The sequence below is a fragment of the Coregonus lavaretus genome (assembly GCF_964263955.1).
Source record: "Coregonus lavaretus genome assembly, contig: HAP1_SCAFFOLD_6351, whole genome shotgun sequence".
In the NCBI taxonomy this organism is placed as follows: domain Eukaryota; kingdom Metazoa; phylum Chordata; class Actinopteri; order Salmoniformes; family Salmonidae; genus Coregonus; species Coregonus lavaretus.
In genome coordinates this window covers 1-17,569 of record NW_028166406.1, presented here as the reverse complement: position 1 = coordinate 17,569, position 17,569 = coordinate 1, and the positions used below count along the sequence as shown (strand labels likewise).

General features: G+C 48.4%; 1 protein-coding gene across 1 annotated transcript; it reads left to right on the top strand.

Annotated features, from left to right (window-relative positions):
* Positions 1-8,762: 8,762 nt before the first annotated feature.
* On the top strand, positions 8,763-12,603 carry LOC311114773 (neurite extension and migration factor-like; the record flags this gene model as incomplete). The annotated part of the gene is made up of 3 exons (XM_084190008.1): positions 8,763-9,161; positions 9,360-9,699; positions 9,865-12,603. Coding segments are annotated over 3 exons (3,478 nt in total), but the record flags the coding sequence as incomplete, so codon positions are not given.
* Between the last annotated feature and the right edge of the window lie 4,966 nt (positions 12,604-17,569).

Sequence of the window (17,569 nt, the reverse complement as noted above, 5' to 3'; positions counted from 1 at the left end):
TTAGTTGAGGTTTAGGGTTTAGTGAATGATTTGTTCGAAATTCAATGCTTTTAGTTTTTTTAATATTTAGGACTAACTTATTCCTTGCCAACCATTCTGAAACTAACTGCAGCTCTTTGTTAAGTGTTGCAGTTATTTCAGTCGCTGTAGTAGCTGACGTGTATAGTGTTGAGTCATCCGCATACAAAGACACACTGGCTTTACTCAAAGCCAGTGACATGTCATTAGTAAAGATTCAAAAAAGTAAGGGGCCCAAACAGCTGTCCTGGGGAATTCCTGATTCTACCTGGATTATATTGGAGAGGCTTCCATTAAAGAACACCCTCTGTGTTCTGTTAGACAGGTAACTCTTTATCCACAATATAGCAGGGGGTGTAAAGCCATAACACATTAGTTTTTCCAGCAGCAGACTATGATCGATAATGTCAAAAGCCGCACTGAATTACTAAAACAATACAGAAATACACTACGGAAAAAGAAGGAACAGCACGTCAGAAATCATCTCAATGTAATTGAAGAATCAATAGAATCTAACCACTTCTGGGAAAATTAGAAAACACTAAACAAACAACAACACGAAGAGCTATCTATCCAAAACGGAGATGTATGGGTAAACCACTTCTCCAATCTTTTTGGCTCTATAACAAAGAACAAACAGAAAAAACACATACATGATAATTTACAAAACTTAGAATCAACTACTAAAGACTACCAGAACCCACTGGATTCTCCAATTACATTGAATAAACTACAGGACAAAATACAAACCCTCCAACCCAAAAAGGCCTGTGGTGTTGATGGTGTCCTAAATTAAATGATAAAATATACAGACCACAAATTCCAATTGGCTATACTTAAACTCTTTAACATCATCCTTAGCTCTGGCATCTTCCCCAATATTTGGAACCAAGGCCTGATCACCCCAATGCACAAAAGTGGTGACAAATGTTACCCCAATAATTACAATGGTATATGTGTCAGCAGCAATCTCTGTAAAATCCTCTGTAGTTTCATCAACATTTCCATTAACCTACGTACTAATACACTACGTGACCAAAAGTATGTGGACACCTGCTCGTCGACCATCTAATTCTAAAATCATGGGCATTAATATGGAGTTGGTCCCCCCTTTGCTGCTATAACAGCCTCCACTCTTCTGGGAAGGCTTTCCACTAGATGTTGGAACATTGCTGCAGGGACTTCATTTCATTCAGCCACAAGAGCATTAGTGAGGTCAGGCACTGATGTTGGGCGATTAGGCCTGGCTCGCAGTCGGCGTTCCAATTCATCCCAAAGGTGTTCGATGGGGTTGAGGTCATGGCTCTGTGGCCAGTCAAGTTCTTCCACACCAATCTTGACAAACCATTTCTATATGGACCTCGCTTTGTGCATGGGGGCATTGTCATGCTGAAACAGGAAAGGGCCTTCCCCAAACTGTTGCCACAAAGTTGGAAGCACAGAATCGTCTAGAATGTAATTGTACGCTGTAGCGTTAATATTTCCCATGGAAACGGAAAGCCACAATATCCTATTTTTAACCTAATTTAGTTTCTCTCATGGTTATTAACCTATGGGAACCTTACAGGAGACAGAACACATTGGTTTATGGCAATTAGCTGTTCCCTCCTCCTCCTCTCTACCTCCCTCCATCCTCCCTCCCTCCTCCTCCTCTCTACCTCCCTCCTCCTCCTCTCTACCTCCCTCCCTCCTCCTCCTCTCTACCTCCCTCTATCCTCCCTCCTCCCTCCTCCTCCTCTCTACCTCCCTCCCCCTCCTGCTTCCCTCCCTTGACTCAATGTCCTCTCATCCCATCTTCTCCTGACTCAATGTCCTCTCATCCCATCTTCTCCTGACTCAATGTCCTCTCATCTCATCTCCTCCTGACTCAATGTCCTCTCATCTCATCTCCTCCTGACTCAATGTCCTCTCATCTCATCTCCTCCACACTAAATGTCCTCTCATCTCATCTCCTCCTGACTCAATGTCCTCTCAACAAATCACCTCTGACCCAATGTCCTCTCATTTCATCTCCTCCTTACTCCATGTCTGCTCATCTCATCTCCTCCTGACTCAATTTCCTCATCTCCTCCAGACTCAATGTCTTCTCATCAAATCTCCTCCTGACTCATTGTCCTCTCATCTCCTCCTGACTCAATATCCTCTCATCTCAGCTCATCTCCTCCTGACTCAATGTCCTCTCATCTTACCCTGACTCAATCTCCTCTCATCTCATTTCCTACTGACTCAATGTCTTCTCATCTCATCTCCTCCTGACTCAATGTCTCTCATCTCATCTCCTCCTGACTCATTGTCATCTCATCTCCTCCTGACTCAATGTCCTCTCATTTCATCTCCTACTTACTCAATGTCCTCTCATCTCATCTCCTCCTGAGTCAATGTCCTCTCATCAAATCTCCACCTAACTCAATGTCCTCTCATCTCATCTCGTCCTGAGTCAATGTCCTCTCATCAAATCTCCTCCTGACTCAATGTCATCTCATCTCATCTCCTCCTGAGTCAATTTCCTCATCTCCTCCAGACTCAATGTCTTCTCATCAAATCTCCTCCTGACTCAATGTCCTCTCATCTCATCCAGACTCAATGTCCTCTCATCTCACCTCCTCCTGAGTCAATGTCCCTCATCAAATCTCCTCCTGACTCAATGTCCTCTCATCTCATCCGGACTCAATGTCCTCTCATCTCACCTCCTTCTGAGTCAATGTCCTCTCATCTCACCTTCTTCTGAGTCAATGTCCTCTCATCAAATCTCCTCCTAACTCAATGTCTCTCATCTCATCTCCTCCTGACTCAGTGTCCTCTCATCTCATCTCCTCCTGACTCAATGTCCTCCCATCTCATCTCCCACTGACTCAATGTTCTCTCATTTCATCTCTTCCTGAATCAATATCCTGTCATCTCATCTCCTCCTGACTCAATATCCTCTCATCTCATTTCCTCCTCACTCAATGTCCTCTCATCTCATCCTGACTCAATGTTCTCTCATCTCTCCCTGAATCAATGTCCTCTCATCTCCTCCTGACTCAATAACCTCTCATCTCATCTCCTCCTGACACAATGTCGTCTCATCTCATCTCCTCCTGAGTCAATGTCCTCTCATCACGTTTCCTCCTGACTCAATGTCATCTGATCTAATTTCCTCCTGACTAAATGTCGTCTCATCTCCTGCTGACTCATTGTCCTCTCATATCATCTCCTCCTGACTCAATGTCCTCTCAACGCGTATCCTCCTGAATCAATGTCCTGTCATCTCATCTCACTTCCTCCAGACTCAGTACACTCTCATCTCATCTCCTCCTGAGTCAATGTCCTCTCATCTCAACTCCTCCTGACACAATGTTCTCTCATCTCCTCCTGAGTCAATGTCCTCTCATCAAATCTCCTCCTGACTCAATGTCCTCTCATCACATCTCTTCCAGACTCAATTTATCCTCATCAAATCTCCTCCTGACTCAATGTCCTCTCATCTCATCTCCTCCTGAGTCAATGTCCTTTCATCCCATCTTCTCCTGACTCAATGTCCTCTCATCTCATCTCCTCCTGACTCAATGTCCTCTCATCTCATCTCCTCCTGACTCAATGTCCTCTCATCTCATCTCCTCCACACTAAATGTCCTCTCATCTCATCTCCTCCTGACTCAATGTCCTCTCAACAAATCACCTCTGACCCAATGTCCTCTCATTTCATCTCCTCCTTACTCCATGTCTGCTCATCTCATCTCCTCCTGACTCAATTTCCTCATCTCCTCCAGACTCAATGTCTTCTCATCAAATCTCCTCCTGACTCATTGTCCTCTCATCTCCTCCTGACTCAATATCCTCTCATCTCATCTCCTCCACACTAAATGTCCTCTCATCTCATCTCCTCCTGACTCAATGTCCTCTCAACAAATCACCTCTGACCCAATGTCCTCTCATTTCATCTCCTCCTTACTCCATGTCTGCTCATCTCATCTCCTCCTGACTCAATTTCCTCATCTCCTCCAGACTCAATGTCTTCTCATCAAATCTCCTCCTGACTCATTGTCATCTCATCTCCTCCTGACTCAATATCCTCTCATCTCAGCTCATCTCCTCCTGACTCAATGTCCTCTCATCTTACCCTGACTCAATCTCCTCTCATCTCATTTCCTACTGACTCAATGTCTTCTCATCTCATCTCCTCCTGACTCAATGTCTCTCATCTCATCTCCTCCTGACTCATTGTCATCTCATCTCCTCCTGACTCAATGTCCTCTCATTTCATCTCCTACTTACTCAATGTCCTCTCATCTCATCTCCTCCTGAGTCAATGTCCTCTCATCAAATCTCCACCTAACTCAATGTCCTCTCATCTCATCTCGTCCTGAGTCAATGTCCTCTCATCAAATCTCCTCCTGACTCAATGTCATCTCATCTCATCTCCTCCTGAGTCAATTTCCTCATCTCCTCCAGACTCAATGTCTTCTCATCAAATCTCCTCCTGACTCAATGTCCTCTCATCTTATCCAGACTCAATGTCCTCTCATCTCACCTCCTCCTGAGTCAATGTCCCTCATCAAATCTCCTCCTGACTCAATGTCCTCTCATCTCATCCGGACTCAATGTCCTCTCATCTCACCTCCTTCTGAGTCAATGTCCTCTCATCTCACCTCCTTCTGAGTCAATGTCCTCTCATCAAATCTCCTCCTAACTCAATGTCTCTCATCTCATCTCCTCCTGACTCAGTGTCCTCTCATCTCATCTCCTCCTGACTCAATGTCCTCCCATCTCATCTCCCACTGACTCAATGTTCTCTCATTTCATCTCTTCCTGAATCAATATCCTGTCATCTCATCTCCTCCTGACTCAATATCCTCTCATCTCATTTCCTCCTCACTCAATGTCCTCTCATCTCATCCTGACTCAATGTTCTCTCATCTCTCCCTGAATCAATGTCCTCTCATCTCCTCCTGACTCAATAACCTCTCATCTCATCTCCTCCTGACACAATGTCGTCTCATCTCATCTCCTCCTGAGTCAATGTCCTCTCATCACGTTTCCTCCTGACTCAATGTCATCTGATCTAATTTCCTCCTGACTAAATGTCGTCTCATCTCCTGCTGACTCATTGTCCTCTCATATCATCTCCTCCTGACTCAATGTCCTCTCAACGCGTATCCTCCTGAATCAATGTCCTGTCATCTCATCTCACTTCCTCCAGACTCAGTACACTCTCATCTCATCTGCTCCTGAGTCAATGTCCTCTCATCTCAACTCCTCCTGACACAATGTTCTCTCATCTCCTCCTGAGTCAATGTCCTCTCATCAAATCTCCTCCTGACTCAATGTCCTCTCATCACATCTCTTCCAGACTAAATTTCTCCTCATCAAATCTCCTCCTGACTCAATGTCCTCTCATCTAATCTTCCCCAGACTCAATGTCCTCTCATCTCATCTCCTCCTGAGTCAATGTCCTTTCATTAAATCTCAACCTAACTCAATGTCCTCTCATCTCATCTCCTCCTTACTCAATGTTCTCTCATCTCATCTCCTCCTGACTCAATGTCCTCTCAACAAATCTCCACCTGACTCAATGTCTCCTCATCAAATCTCCTCCTGACTCAATGTCCTCTCATCTCATCTCCTCCTGACTCAATGTCCTCTCATCTCATCTCCTCCTGACTCAATGTCCTCTCATCTCATCTCCTCCTGACCCAATGTCCTCTCATCACATCTCTTCCAGACTCAATTTCTCCTCATCAAATCTCCTCCTGACTCAATGTCATCTAATCGTCCCCAGACTCAATGTCCTCTCATCTCATCTCCTCCTGAGTCAATGTCCTTTCATTAAATCTCAACCTAACTCAATGTCCTCTCATCTCATATCCCCCTTACTCAATGTTCTCTCATCTCATCTCCTCCTGACTCAATGTCCTCTCAACAAATCTCCACCTGACTCAATGTCTCCTCATCAAATCTCCTCCTGACTCAATGTCCTCTCACCTCATCTCCTCCTGACTCAATGTCCTCTCATCTCATCTCCTCCTTACTCAATGTCCTCTCATCTCATCTCGTCCTGACTCAATGTCCTCTCATCAAATCTCCTCCTGACTCAATGTCCTCTCATCTCATCTCCTCCTGACTCAATGTCCTCTCATCTCATCTCCTCCTTACTCAATGTCCTCTCATCTCATCTCGTCCTGACTCAATGTCCTCTCAACAAATCTTCTTCTGAATCAATGTCTTCTCATCTCATCTCCTCCTTACTTAATGTCCTCTCATTTCATCTCCTCCTTACTGAATGTCTGCTCATCTCATCTCCTCCTGACTCAATTTCCTAATCTCCTCTTGACTCAATGTCCTCTCATCACATCTCCTCCAGACTCAATGTCTTCTCATCTCATCTCATCCAGACTCAATGTCCTCTCATCTCATCTCCTCCTGAGTCAATGTCCTCTCACCTCATCTCCTCCTGAGTCAATGTCCTCTCATCTCATCTCCTCCTGACTCAATGTCTCTCATCTCATCTCCTCCTGACTCAATGTCTCTCATCTCATCTCCTCCTAACTCAATGTCCTCTTATCTCATCTCCTCTAGACTCAAGTAACCTCTCGTCTCTTCTTGACTCAATGTCCTCTCATCTCCTCCTGATTCAATGTCCTCTCATCTCCTCCTTACTCAATGTCCTCTCATCTCATCTCCTACTGACTCAATGTCCTCTTATCTCATATCCTCCTGACTCAATGTTCTCTCATCTCATTTCCTCCACACTCAGTGTCCTCTCATTTAATCTGCTCCTGACACAATGTCCTCTCATCTCATCTCCTCCTGACTCAATGTCCTCTCATCTTATCCTGACTCAATCTCCTCTCATCTCATCTCCTACTGATTCAATGTCTTCTCATCTCATCTCCTCCTGGCTCAATCTCCTCTCATATCCTCCTTACTCAATGTCCTCTCATCTTCTCCTGTCTCAATGTCCTCTTATCTCATCTCCTCTAGACTCAATTAACCTCTCGTCTCTTCTTGACTCAATGTCCTCTCATCTCCTCCTGATTCAATGTCCTCTCATCTCCTCCTTACTCAATGTCCTCTCATCTCATCTCCTTCTGACTCAATGTCCTCTCACCTCATCTCCTCCTGACTAAATGTCCTCTCATCTCATCTCCTCCTAACTCAATGTCCTCTCATCTCATCTCCTTTTGTCTCAATGTTCTCTCATCTCATCTTCTCCGGACTCAATGTCCTTTCACTCTCATCTCTTCCTGACTCAATGTCCTCTTTTCTCATCTTCTCCTGACTCAATGTCCTCTCATCTTATCTTCTCCTGACTCAATGTCCTTTCATCTCATCTTCTCCCGACTCAATGTCCTCACATCTCATCTCCTTCTGACTCCATGTCCTCTCATCTCATCTCCTCCTTACTCAATGTCCTTTCATTGAGTCAGGAGGAGATGAGATGAGAGGATACTGACTCAGGAGGAGATGAGACAAGAGGACATTGATTTAGGGTGAGATGAGATGAGAGGACATTGGGTCAGGAGGTGATAAGACAAGAGGACATTGAGTCAGGAATGTCCTCTCATCTTCTCCTGACTCAATGTCCTGTCATCTCATCTTCTCCCAATTCAATGTCCTCTCATCTAATCTCCTCCTTACTCAATGTCCTCTCATCTCGTCTTCTCCCTACTCAATGGGTGGTAACTCTACTTACGAGCCCTTTCCCGACAATTCATAGTTAAAATGTAAGGAAGAGGACACCGATTAACTTGAAACTCTGGACCCTCTCCACTACAGCCCTGTCGATGTGAATTGGGGCATGCTCGGCCCTCCGTTTCCTGTAGTCCTCGATTAGCTCGTTAATAATCTGGCCCAATAAGCTCATCCTAGAGAAATCCATTATTGGGACAGTGGTCACCATGCTCTTTGTATGTTTGGTGGGATATTGATGGAATATTTTCCTAACCTACAGAAAACTGGACACGTGAATGCTCTTGCAACGTTCCCATGAAACGTGTCTAGAAAATTAATATCTTAAATTCTCAAAACATGGTAACCACGTTTTGGCTAAGACCTATTTGACATTAAGGGGATGGTCTCTTGGAAACATTCCTCGCACATCACAGGAACATTCTTATCTTAAGGTTATTTAATGACCTAATGACACTCTTAAGGGAATGTTCTTTAAAGTTGTGGGAACGTTTGTTGTTAGCTGGGTGGTGACTGCAGCTCTAACAGAGATGGTTGAGTCAACCAGGCTGGCATGATGATGAATATTGTTATCAGCTGAAGACTGATGTTTTCTCCCTGGTGTTTTCTGTTCTGTCTGAATCTATCTGAAGACTGATGTTTTCTCCCTGGTGTTTTCTGTTCTGTCTGAATCTATCTGAAGACTGATGTTTTCTCCCTGGTGTTTTCTGTTCTGTCTGAATCTATCTGAAGACTGATGTTTTCTCCCTGGTGTTTTCTGTTCTGTCTGAATCTATCTGAAGACTGATGTTGTCTCCCTTTTGTTTTCTGTTCTGTCTGAATGTGTCCTTCTGGTTACTGATTCCGAGACTGTTGTTTCTGTTCTGTCCCCCAGGAGTGTTGTGTCAGCAGAGAGGAGACCTGAGGCTGTGTGGTGGGGCCATCCATGTTGCCGTCTCCCTCTATCTCTCCCCCCTGCCCTGCATCCCCCCTGCCCCTGCCTGACCCCTGCCCCTGCCTCCCCCCTGCCCCTGCCTGATCCCTGACTGCCCCCTGCCGGACCCCTGCCTCCCCACTCACCCCCCCCTCTCACCATGATGGAGTTGGGGGGCGTGTCCTATCTGACAGAGGAGTGTCTTCTACAGGCCACGTCCACCTGCCTGGGGTGCTTCATCGAGACCCGGGACCCCGTTCCTATCCATGACCCCGCCCCTATCCATGACCCCAGCCCCACGACCCCTGACCCCGAGGCGGTGCTGGTAAGCCGCCAGGACTTCGAGGCCACTTCCTGCCCCATCTCTGACATCAGTATCCAGTGTCTGAGCCAGGTCCTCGGGGAACAGCTCCTGTCAGACCAGCTCCTCAGCTTCCCCATGACCAAAACCTGCCACGCCCTCGTTACCGCTAACGACAAGACAGGAGACAACGGAGAGAAGATGGAGGCAGAGGATCCCACTACCAAGAACCTGTATGAGGGCCTCCTATTGGACAAAGTGAACAGGGAGGAAAGGCTGCTATTGGACAAGGTCAGCGGGGGGGAAGTGTTGCTATTGGACAAGGTGAACAGAGAGGAGGTGCTGCTATTGGACAAGGTACCTGGGGAGGAAGTGTTGCTACTGGACAAGGTGAACAGAGAGGAGGTCCTCTTATTGGACAAAGTGAACGGGGAGGAGGTGCTGCTATTGGACAAGGTCAGCGGTGAGGAGGTCCTTCTGGCCAATGCGGGTCAGGACTGGGGTTACTTCGAGTCGTTTATCAGTGAGTCCAAGATAGAGCTGCTGGACCTGTGTTCTAAGACCGACCTGTCAGTCAACCTATTCGCCGAGGACGACGTTGACAACCTGTTTGACGACGATGACGAGGACTCGACTCTGAGCAGCGACGTGTGCTCTCTAAAGATCCGCTACGAGTCCTTCCAGGACAACATGAGAGAGAAGACCAACGTCCTGCAGGAGGACACACAGTTCAACTTCTTCCCCTCTGTCCTGATCAACTGTGCCAAGAGGGAGGACGGAGGAGGAGGAGGAGGAGGAGGAGGAGGAAGGAGGACAGGGGAGGAGTGTAAAGCTGAGGAGCTGAGCCTAGTGGTGGGGGAAGAGGGGGGGAAGGTGGGGGAGGAGGGGGGAGGTGTTAGCCCCCTAGTGGGGTCTCAGGGGTCCCATGGCTCGCCTCTCTCCTCCCCCTCCCTCCCTCTCTCCTCCCCCTCCGCCTCCTCTGTCAACTACCTGTTTGAGTTCAGTAACTCAGCCGAGGAGGACGGGGACTACAGCGACGACTCCTCCTGCACCTCCTCGGACACCCTGCAGGAGGCGCAGCCGGGCCAGAGGAGGGGAGGAGGAGGAGGAAGTGCGCCCCGGGGGCCCAGGAGACTCCTCAGCCCCTCTAACTCTCTGAACTACGGCCTGCGCTCCAAAAGGAAGGCCAGCTACAGTGACGATGTCAACTCCATCGAGAAGACCGAGAGAAACGCCACGGAGAAGAGAGAGAAGGTTCCGGCGGGACAGAGGGAGGAGGATGTGGACTGGTGCCCCAAGAAGAGATGGAAATTCTCCCAGAAGGAGCCGCCAGTCATCATCAAGTACATCATCATCAACCGCTTCAAAGGACAGAGACACATGTCTGTGAATCTGGGCCGGCTGGACCCTGCCGGGGACGCTGCCGTGAGCCTGGACGCCGCCGCGGAGAGCCACTACTCCTCTCTGTCTCCGCTGAAGGACTTCTGGCAGGAGAGGAGGAGGGAGCGGGAGGAGCAGCTGCGACTAGCGTCCAGAGATAAACAGCATCTGAACAGGCGCCGTCAACGCCACCGCCCCAAACGGAAATACAAGATAGCAAACAGGCTGTGTGTCCAGAGGACAGGGGAGGGACCAGCAGCAGTGCAGGACTCGGGTTCTACCCCCTCTGTCTCTGGTCAGGCTGTTATTACAGCGGAGGGGGGAGGGGGAACAGCAACATTAGAACCACAGAACATCACACACACCATAACAGCCAAGAGGAGCCGCACCCAGGAGAGAGAGGAGAGGGATGGGAGGAGGATGGGAGGAGGGAAAACAGGGAGGAAATTCAAGAGCCAAGCCAGGCTGAGGAGTAACAAGACAATGGAGGAGGGAGGAGCAAGAGGAGGAGCGGAGGGGGGGAGCGTGACGAATGGAGCGGCGGATGGCAGTACTGCTGCTGCTGCTGGGGTGTTAACCAACCAGGAGCCTGCTGGCAGCGTGAGAGAGGCAGACATCAGCCCCCCTGTCTCCTCCCTGGATCCCACCGCAGACATCAGCCCCCCTGTCTCCTCCCTGGATCCCACCGCTGACACCACCTTCACCTCCTCCTCCTGTGTCTCCTCCTCCTGCTCCTCTGACCGAGCTGTACCTTCTGGGGAGAGGGAGGAGGGGGTGTCAGTGATCCCAGGGGGGTACCTACAGACCCTACTAAATGCCTCAGTCTCCTCCGGGGGGGCAGGTATCACCTACTACCCCCAGCAGCCCCCAAGGCAGCACTATCCCCTGGGTCTCTCTCTAGAGGAGAAACAGCCCCCCAGGCAGCACTATCCCCTGGGTCTCTCTCTAGAGGAGAAACAGTTTGCCTCCCTGCAGCTAACCCAGAGCTGTGTCCTCTCCCCTCCCTCCGAGTCAGAGCTCCAACAGTCCCCCCAAAACTGCCCCAGCTTCCCCCACTCCATCTGGCACCACCATCCCCATCTCTGCCCCAGCTTCCCCCACTCCATCTGGCAACACCATCCCCATCTCTGCCCCAGCTACCCCGACAGCCAGGGTGGCTTCGGCCCCGACACCCCTCTCCTCCCCAGCGGATTCCTGCCTGGGTCTGGGTCTGGGTCTGGGTCAGACTACAGCCAGCAGGGATCAGAGACTGACAGACTGCTGTACGAGAAGAGTTACCTTGTGGAGGGGGACGGGCTGGGGCTGCAGCCAGGGTCGGGGGTGGAGCTACAGGAGCTGCAGGTGTGTCAGTCAGATGTCTGTCTGAGGCAGGTGCAGTATCAGAGAGGCTCTCTCTGCTCAGACCATGGCTGTCTAATCAGCTATGACTCTGTGGGCTCCCTGTCAGCCTGCTCCTCCAACTATAGCTCTCAGAGCCTCCATCGTGAGGGAGGAGGGGAGACGGAGGAGAGGAGAGATAGCTACCTGCAGCACTGCAGCCCCATGGTGTTGCTCCAACAGAGCCTGGAGGACATGGGTCAGCCCGTCACTCCCCTCAGAGAGTCCTCAGACCTCCTCGACATCTCCAACTTCACCCCGGACAAGTTCAGACACTTCTCTCTGTCCTCCCTGTCGCCTCCGGAGACCCCCAACCTCTCCCCCCAGGTGACGAGGGGCGATGCACCGGAGTACCAGGATCATGTGACAGGATGTGACATCATGCAGCAGGCGGCGCAGCACGGGGTGGAGGGGCGGCAGTTCTCATTCAACGGAGAGGAGCAGGGGGGGAAGAACAGCCGCTCTAAGAGGAAAGCAGGTTATAAACAGGCTGCAGCGGCGGCAGGAGGACAGCAGGGGCCTAAGAAAGGCCGGGCCTCCAGAGCAGCCAAGACAGAGAAGGTGAAGACGCCTAGACAGAGCCGCTCCTCTAAGAAGATCAAAGCCATGCTGGAGGAGAAGGCTGCCAAGGGCCAGGCGCAGGCGGGGGTGAGCCACGGTAGCACTGGGGACAGGTCTGGAAGCGGCATCGGGCCTAGGGGCTGGTTGGAGGGGAACACCAGCCTGGGGGGAGGGGAGGAGCAGCGGGAGTTTGAGGAGCCGTCCAACATCCTGTCCAACATCGTGTCCGGCATGGCGGAGGTCCAGAGGTTCATGATGGCGTCCGTGGAGCCTCTGTGGGACCCGCTGGAGGCTGGCTTGCCGCCCGACGCCAACAGTCTCAACATGAAGACCCTCCAGATCCTCCATGGGAGGGGGGGCAAGAAGGGGGCTGGCGCCGCGGGTGTCTTTATTACAGAGAGAAATACTCCTCAGCACCTCCTCATACGATCCCACAGGTGAAGAAGCCGGATGTGGAGGTCCTGGGCTGGCGTGGTTACACGTGGTCTGCGGTTGTGAGGCCGGTTGGACGTACTGCCAAATTCTCTAAAACGACGTTGGAGGCGGCTTATGGTAGAGAAATTAACATTCAATTCTCTGGCAACAGCTATCGTGGACATTTCTGTAGTCAGCATGCCAATTGCACGCTCACTCAAAACTTGAGACATCTGTGGCATTGTGTTGTGGGACAAAACCGCACATTTTAGGGTGGCCTTTTATTGTCCCCAGCACAAGGTGCACCTGTGTAATGATGATGATCATGCTGTTTAATCAGCTTCTTGATATGCCACACCTCAGGTGGATGGATGATCTTGGCGAAGGAGAAATGATCACTAACAGGGATGTAAACAAATTTGTGTACAACATTTGAGAGAAATAAGCTTTTTGTGCATCTGGAAAATTCCTGGGATCTTTTATTTCAGCTCTTGAAACATGGGACCAACACTTCACATGTTGCGTTTCTATTTTTGTTGGGTATAGGTGTGAATATTGGCTGTTTTTTTTTTTAAACAATCCATTGTGTATATCGAATGCTCTGGTTGGCTGGCTGCTCACAGAGACTAGGTAATCATGTCAGACAGACAGCAGAGTGCTTCATTCAAACAGTCATGTTGTCATCAGGACATTGAAGGTGTTGTATTACTCACAGAAGTGATTAGTGTTGCAGCCAGGCGTCAATAGAGAGGGCGTGGCCCTCATCAAATTACACTGGCAGCATTTCAGTTGGTGTGCAGATGTAGAGAGGAAGCAGTTTACAGAAACAGCAATATAGAACCGGGGATATGCAGTAGCACAAATCAATGAAAGCATTTGCACTAGCTACGACTCCTATTCCATGTGAGATGTTAAAAGGGGCTCCACTTCATTCTAACATTTATTACATTACGTTACGTTGCATTTGACTCTTAAACATTCTCTATCAAAACAATGCCATCTCAGATATTAAATGTGTCCGAAACGCCACTCTATTCCCTATATAGCGAACCCTATATAATATACCGGTACACTGCTCAAAAAAATAAAGGGAACACTTAAACAACACAATGTAACTCCAAGTCAATCACACTTCTGTGAAATCAAACTGTCCACTTAGGAAGCAACACTGATTGACAATAGATTTCACATGTTGTTGTGCAAATGGAATAGACAACAGGTGGAAATTATAGGCAATTAGCAAGAATAAAGGACTGGTTTTGCAGGTGGTGACCACAGACCACTTCTCAGTTCCTATGCTTCCTGGCTGATGTTTTGGTCACTTTTGAATGCTGCCGGTGCTTTCACTCTAGTGGTAGCATGAGACGGAGTCTACAACCCACACAAGTGGCTCAGGTAGTGCAGCTCATCCAGGATGGCACATCAATGCGAGCTGTGGCAAGAAGGTTTGCTGTGTCTGTCAGCGTAGTGTCCAGAGCATGGAGGCGCTACCAGGAGACAGGCCAGTACATCAGGAGACGTGGAGGAGGCCGTAGGAGGGCAACAACCCAGCAGCAGGACTGCTACCTCCGCCTTTGTGCAAGGAGGAGCAGGAGGAGCACTGCCAGAGCCCTGCAAAATGACCTCCATCAGGCCACAAATGTGCATGTGTCTGCTCAAACGGTCAGAAACAGACTCCATGAGGGTGGTATGAGGGCCCGACGTCCACAGGTGGGGGTTGTGCTTACAGCCCAACACCGTGCAGGACGTTTGGCATTTGCCAGAGAACACCAAGATTGGCAAATTCGCCACTGGCGCCCTGTGCTCTTCACAGATGAAAGCAGGTTCACACTGAGCACATGTGACAGACGTGACAGAGTCTGGAGACGCCGTGGAGAACGTTCTGCTGCCTGCAACATCCTCCAGCATGACCGGTTTGGCGGTGGGTCAGTCATGGTGTGGGGTGGCATTTCTTTGGGGGGCCGCACAGCCCTCCATGTGCTCGCCAGAGGTATCCTGACTGCCATTAGGTACCGAGATGAGATCCTCAGACCCCTTGTGAGACCATATGCTGGTGCGGTTGGCCCTGGGTTCCTCCTAATGCAAGACAATGCTAGACCTCATGTGGCTGGAGTGTGTCAGCAGTTCCTGCAAGAGGAAGGCATTGATGCTATGGACTGGCCTGCCCGTTCCCCAGACCTGAATCCAATTGAGCACATCTGGGACATCATGTCTCGCTCCATCCACCAACGCCACGTTGCACCACAGACTGTCCAGGAGTTGGCGGATGCTTTAGTCCAGGTCTGGGAGGAGATCCCTCAGGAGACCATCCGCCACCTCATCAGGAGCATGCCCAGGCATTGTAGGGAGGTCATACAGGCACGTGGAGGCCACACACACTACTGAGCCTCATTTTGACTTGTTTTAAGGACATTACATCAAAGTTGGATCAGCCTGTATTGTGGTTTTCCACTTTAATTTTGAGGGTGACTCCAAATCCAGACCTCCATGGGTTGATAAATTTGATTTCCATTGATACTTTTTGTGTGTTTTTGATGTCAGCACATTCAACTATGTAAAGAAAAAAGTATTTAATAAGATTATTTCATTCATTCAGATCTAGGATGTGTTATTTTAGTGTTCCCTTTATTTTTTTGAGCAGTGTATATTAATATATATATATATATATATATATATAATATATAACCCTATATAATGAGAGTTATGGGCTCTGGTCAAAAGTAGTGCACTAAGCCCTATGGGCTCTGGTCTAAAGTAGTGCACTATATAGGGAATAGGGTGCCATTTGCGATGTCCATTTCACACCCATTTGGGACGCACTATCACATATCTTGCAGTTACTTCATTGTCAGATATAAACCTTGGATCCATTTTTGCCGTTGTTTTTTTTTGTTCATGTATTGAAAGCAGTAACTCCCCTCAATGTACTCTGAACATTTCATAACTGCAGGACAAATATATATATTTTTATATTGCTTCTGAAGTTTCATAATTGTATGTTTGTTCATGGTAAAATATGGCAGGGTTTTTTCCATTTCCTGAAATGTTTCTGTTTTGAAGATAAGAGGTTTTCATTGGACAGCGATGCTATGCCAGGGTACATGGGATTTATTTCTGACATACGAGCTCTTTGCTTTGCTGAGTATCTTAGTAGTGAGATCAGACCACTTCCTTCCTTTCACAGTGATCACGTTATCAGGTTGGACGGTTTTAATGATATTTAATGACACTGTTATGAACATGGACAGAAGAAGCTCTGTGCATCACAGTGTCTCTCTCTGGGTGGGCGCGTCCCAAATGTCACCCAGCCTGTTCTCTATAGTGCACTACTTTTGACCAGAGCCCATAGGACCTTGGTAGTATACAGGGAACAGGGTGCCATTTGGGACATAGCCTCTGTTAGTTCGGACCATTCAGACTAATTATCTTCTACTCTATGGAGTCATTAGCCGCCATTACGCCTCGTTGCATTGGTGAAGAACATTCAGAAATCACTCTCAAAATGGAACCTGGCTCGTATTTATGTCTTTTGGCTAGATTCTCTTGAAAGCAGAAACAACATGTTCCAGTTTCATCATCATCTCATCTCTCTGTTTCTCTCTGTTTCTCTATACAATGTAGCTCAGGGCTCTCCAACCCTGATCCTGGAGAGCTCCCCTCCTGTAGGTTTTCACTCCAACCCTGATCCTGGAGAGCTACCCTCCTGTAGGTTTTCACTCCAACCCTGTTCCTGGAGAGCTACCCTCCTGTAGGTTTTAACTCCAACCCTGATCCTGGAGAGCTACCCTCCTGTAGGTTTTCACTCCAACCCTGTTCCTGGAGAGGTACCCTCCTGTAGGTTTTCACTCCAACCCTGTTCCTGGAGAGCTACCCTCCTGTAGGTTTTAACTCCAACCCTGTTCCTGGAGAGTTACCCTCCTGTAGGTTTTAACTCCAACCCTGTTCCTGGAGAGCTACCCTCCTGTAGGTTTTCACTCCAACCCTAATCTAGCAGGAACAGGGTTGGAGAGAGATGATGTAACTATTACAGGAAGGGTACTCCTTAAATCCATAAATCAAATGTACTCCTTAAATCGACACAAGATAAATAGGTAACAAGATAGTTAACTAATAGTAAAGACTCTCCCCCCCCCTCTCTCTCTCTCTCTCTCCCTCTTCCTCTCTCTCTCTCTCTCTCTCTCTCTCTCTCTCTCTCTCTCTCTCTCTCTCTGTCTGTCTCTCTTTCTCTGTCTTTCTCTCTCTCTTTCTCTGTCTCTCTCTCTCTTTCTCTCTCTCTCTCTCTCTCTCTCTCTCTTTCTCTCTCTCTCTCTCTCTTTCTCTCTCTCTCTTTCTCTCTCTCTCTGTCTCTCTCTCTCTCTCTCTCTCCTCTCGCTCCTTCTCTCTCTCCTCTCCTCTCTCTCCGCTCTCCTTCTCTCTCTCTCTCTCTCTCTCTCTCTCTCTCTCTCTCTCTCTCTCTCTCTCTCTCTCTCTCTCTCTCTCTGTCTCTCTCTTTCTCTGTCTTTCTCTCTCTCTCGCTCTCTCTCTCTGTCTCTTTCTCATATCTCTGTCAGACTGTGTATGACAGACAGACAGGTGGTGTCAACTGCAGAAAAACTTGCATGAAGTTTACATGACGGAATATGTCACTGCGATGCATTCTTTCAGTGATTTCCTGTCCTTGACTTCAGGTACTGATAAATAAATTAACAACTGTTTTAAGCCTAGTGCTAAGAAAGATAGGTAACTAACTAGAAGTAGTGACATACAGACAGCTGGTGTTTGTGTCATCTGCAGAACAATGGGACTGAAGTATACTTATTTGATTTGCACAACACCTCTGGCCACGTTATCAAATAATGATGACCTTCAGGGTGGAGTTTAATTCCCATTGAAATCCAGCCAAATGGAACATTTACAACATTTGAAATAATAATCAGCCACCTTTTGCATTAAGA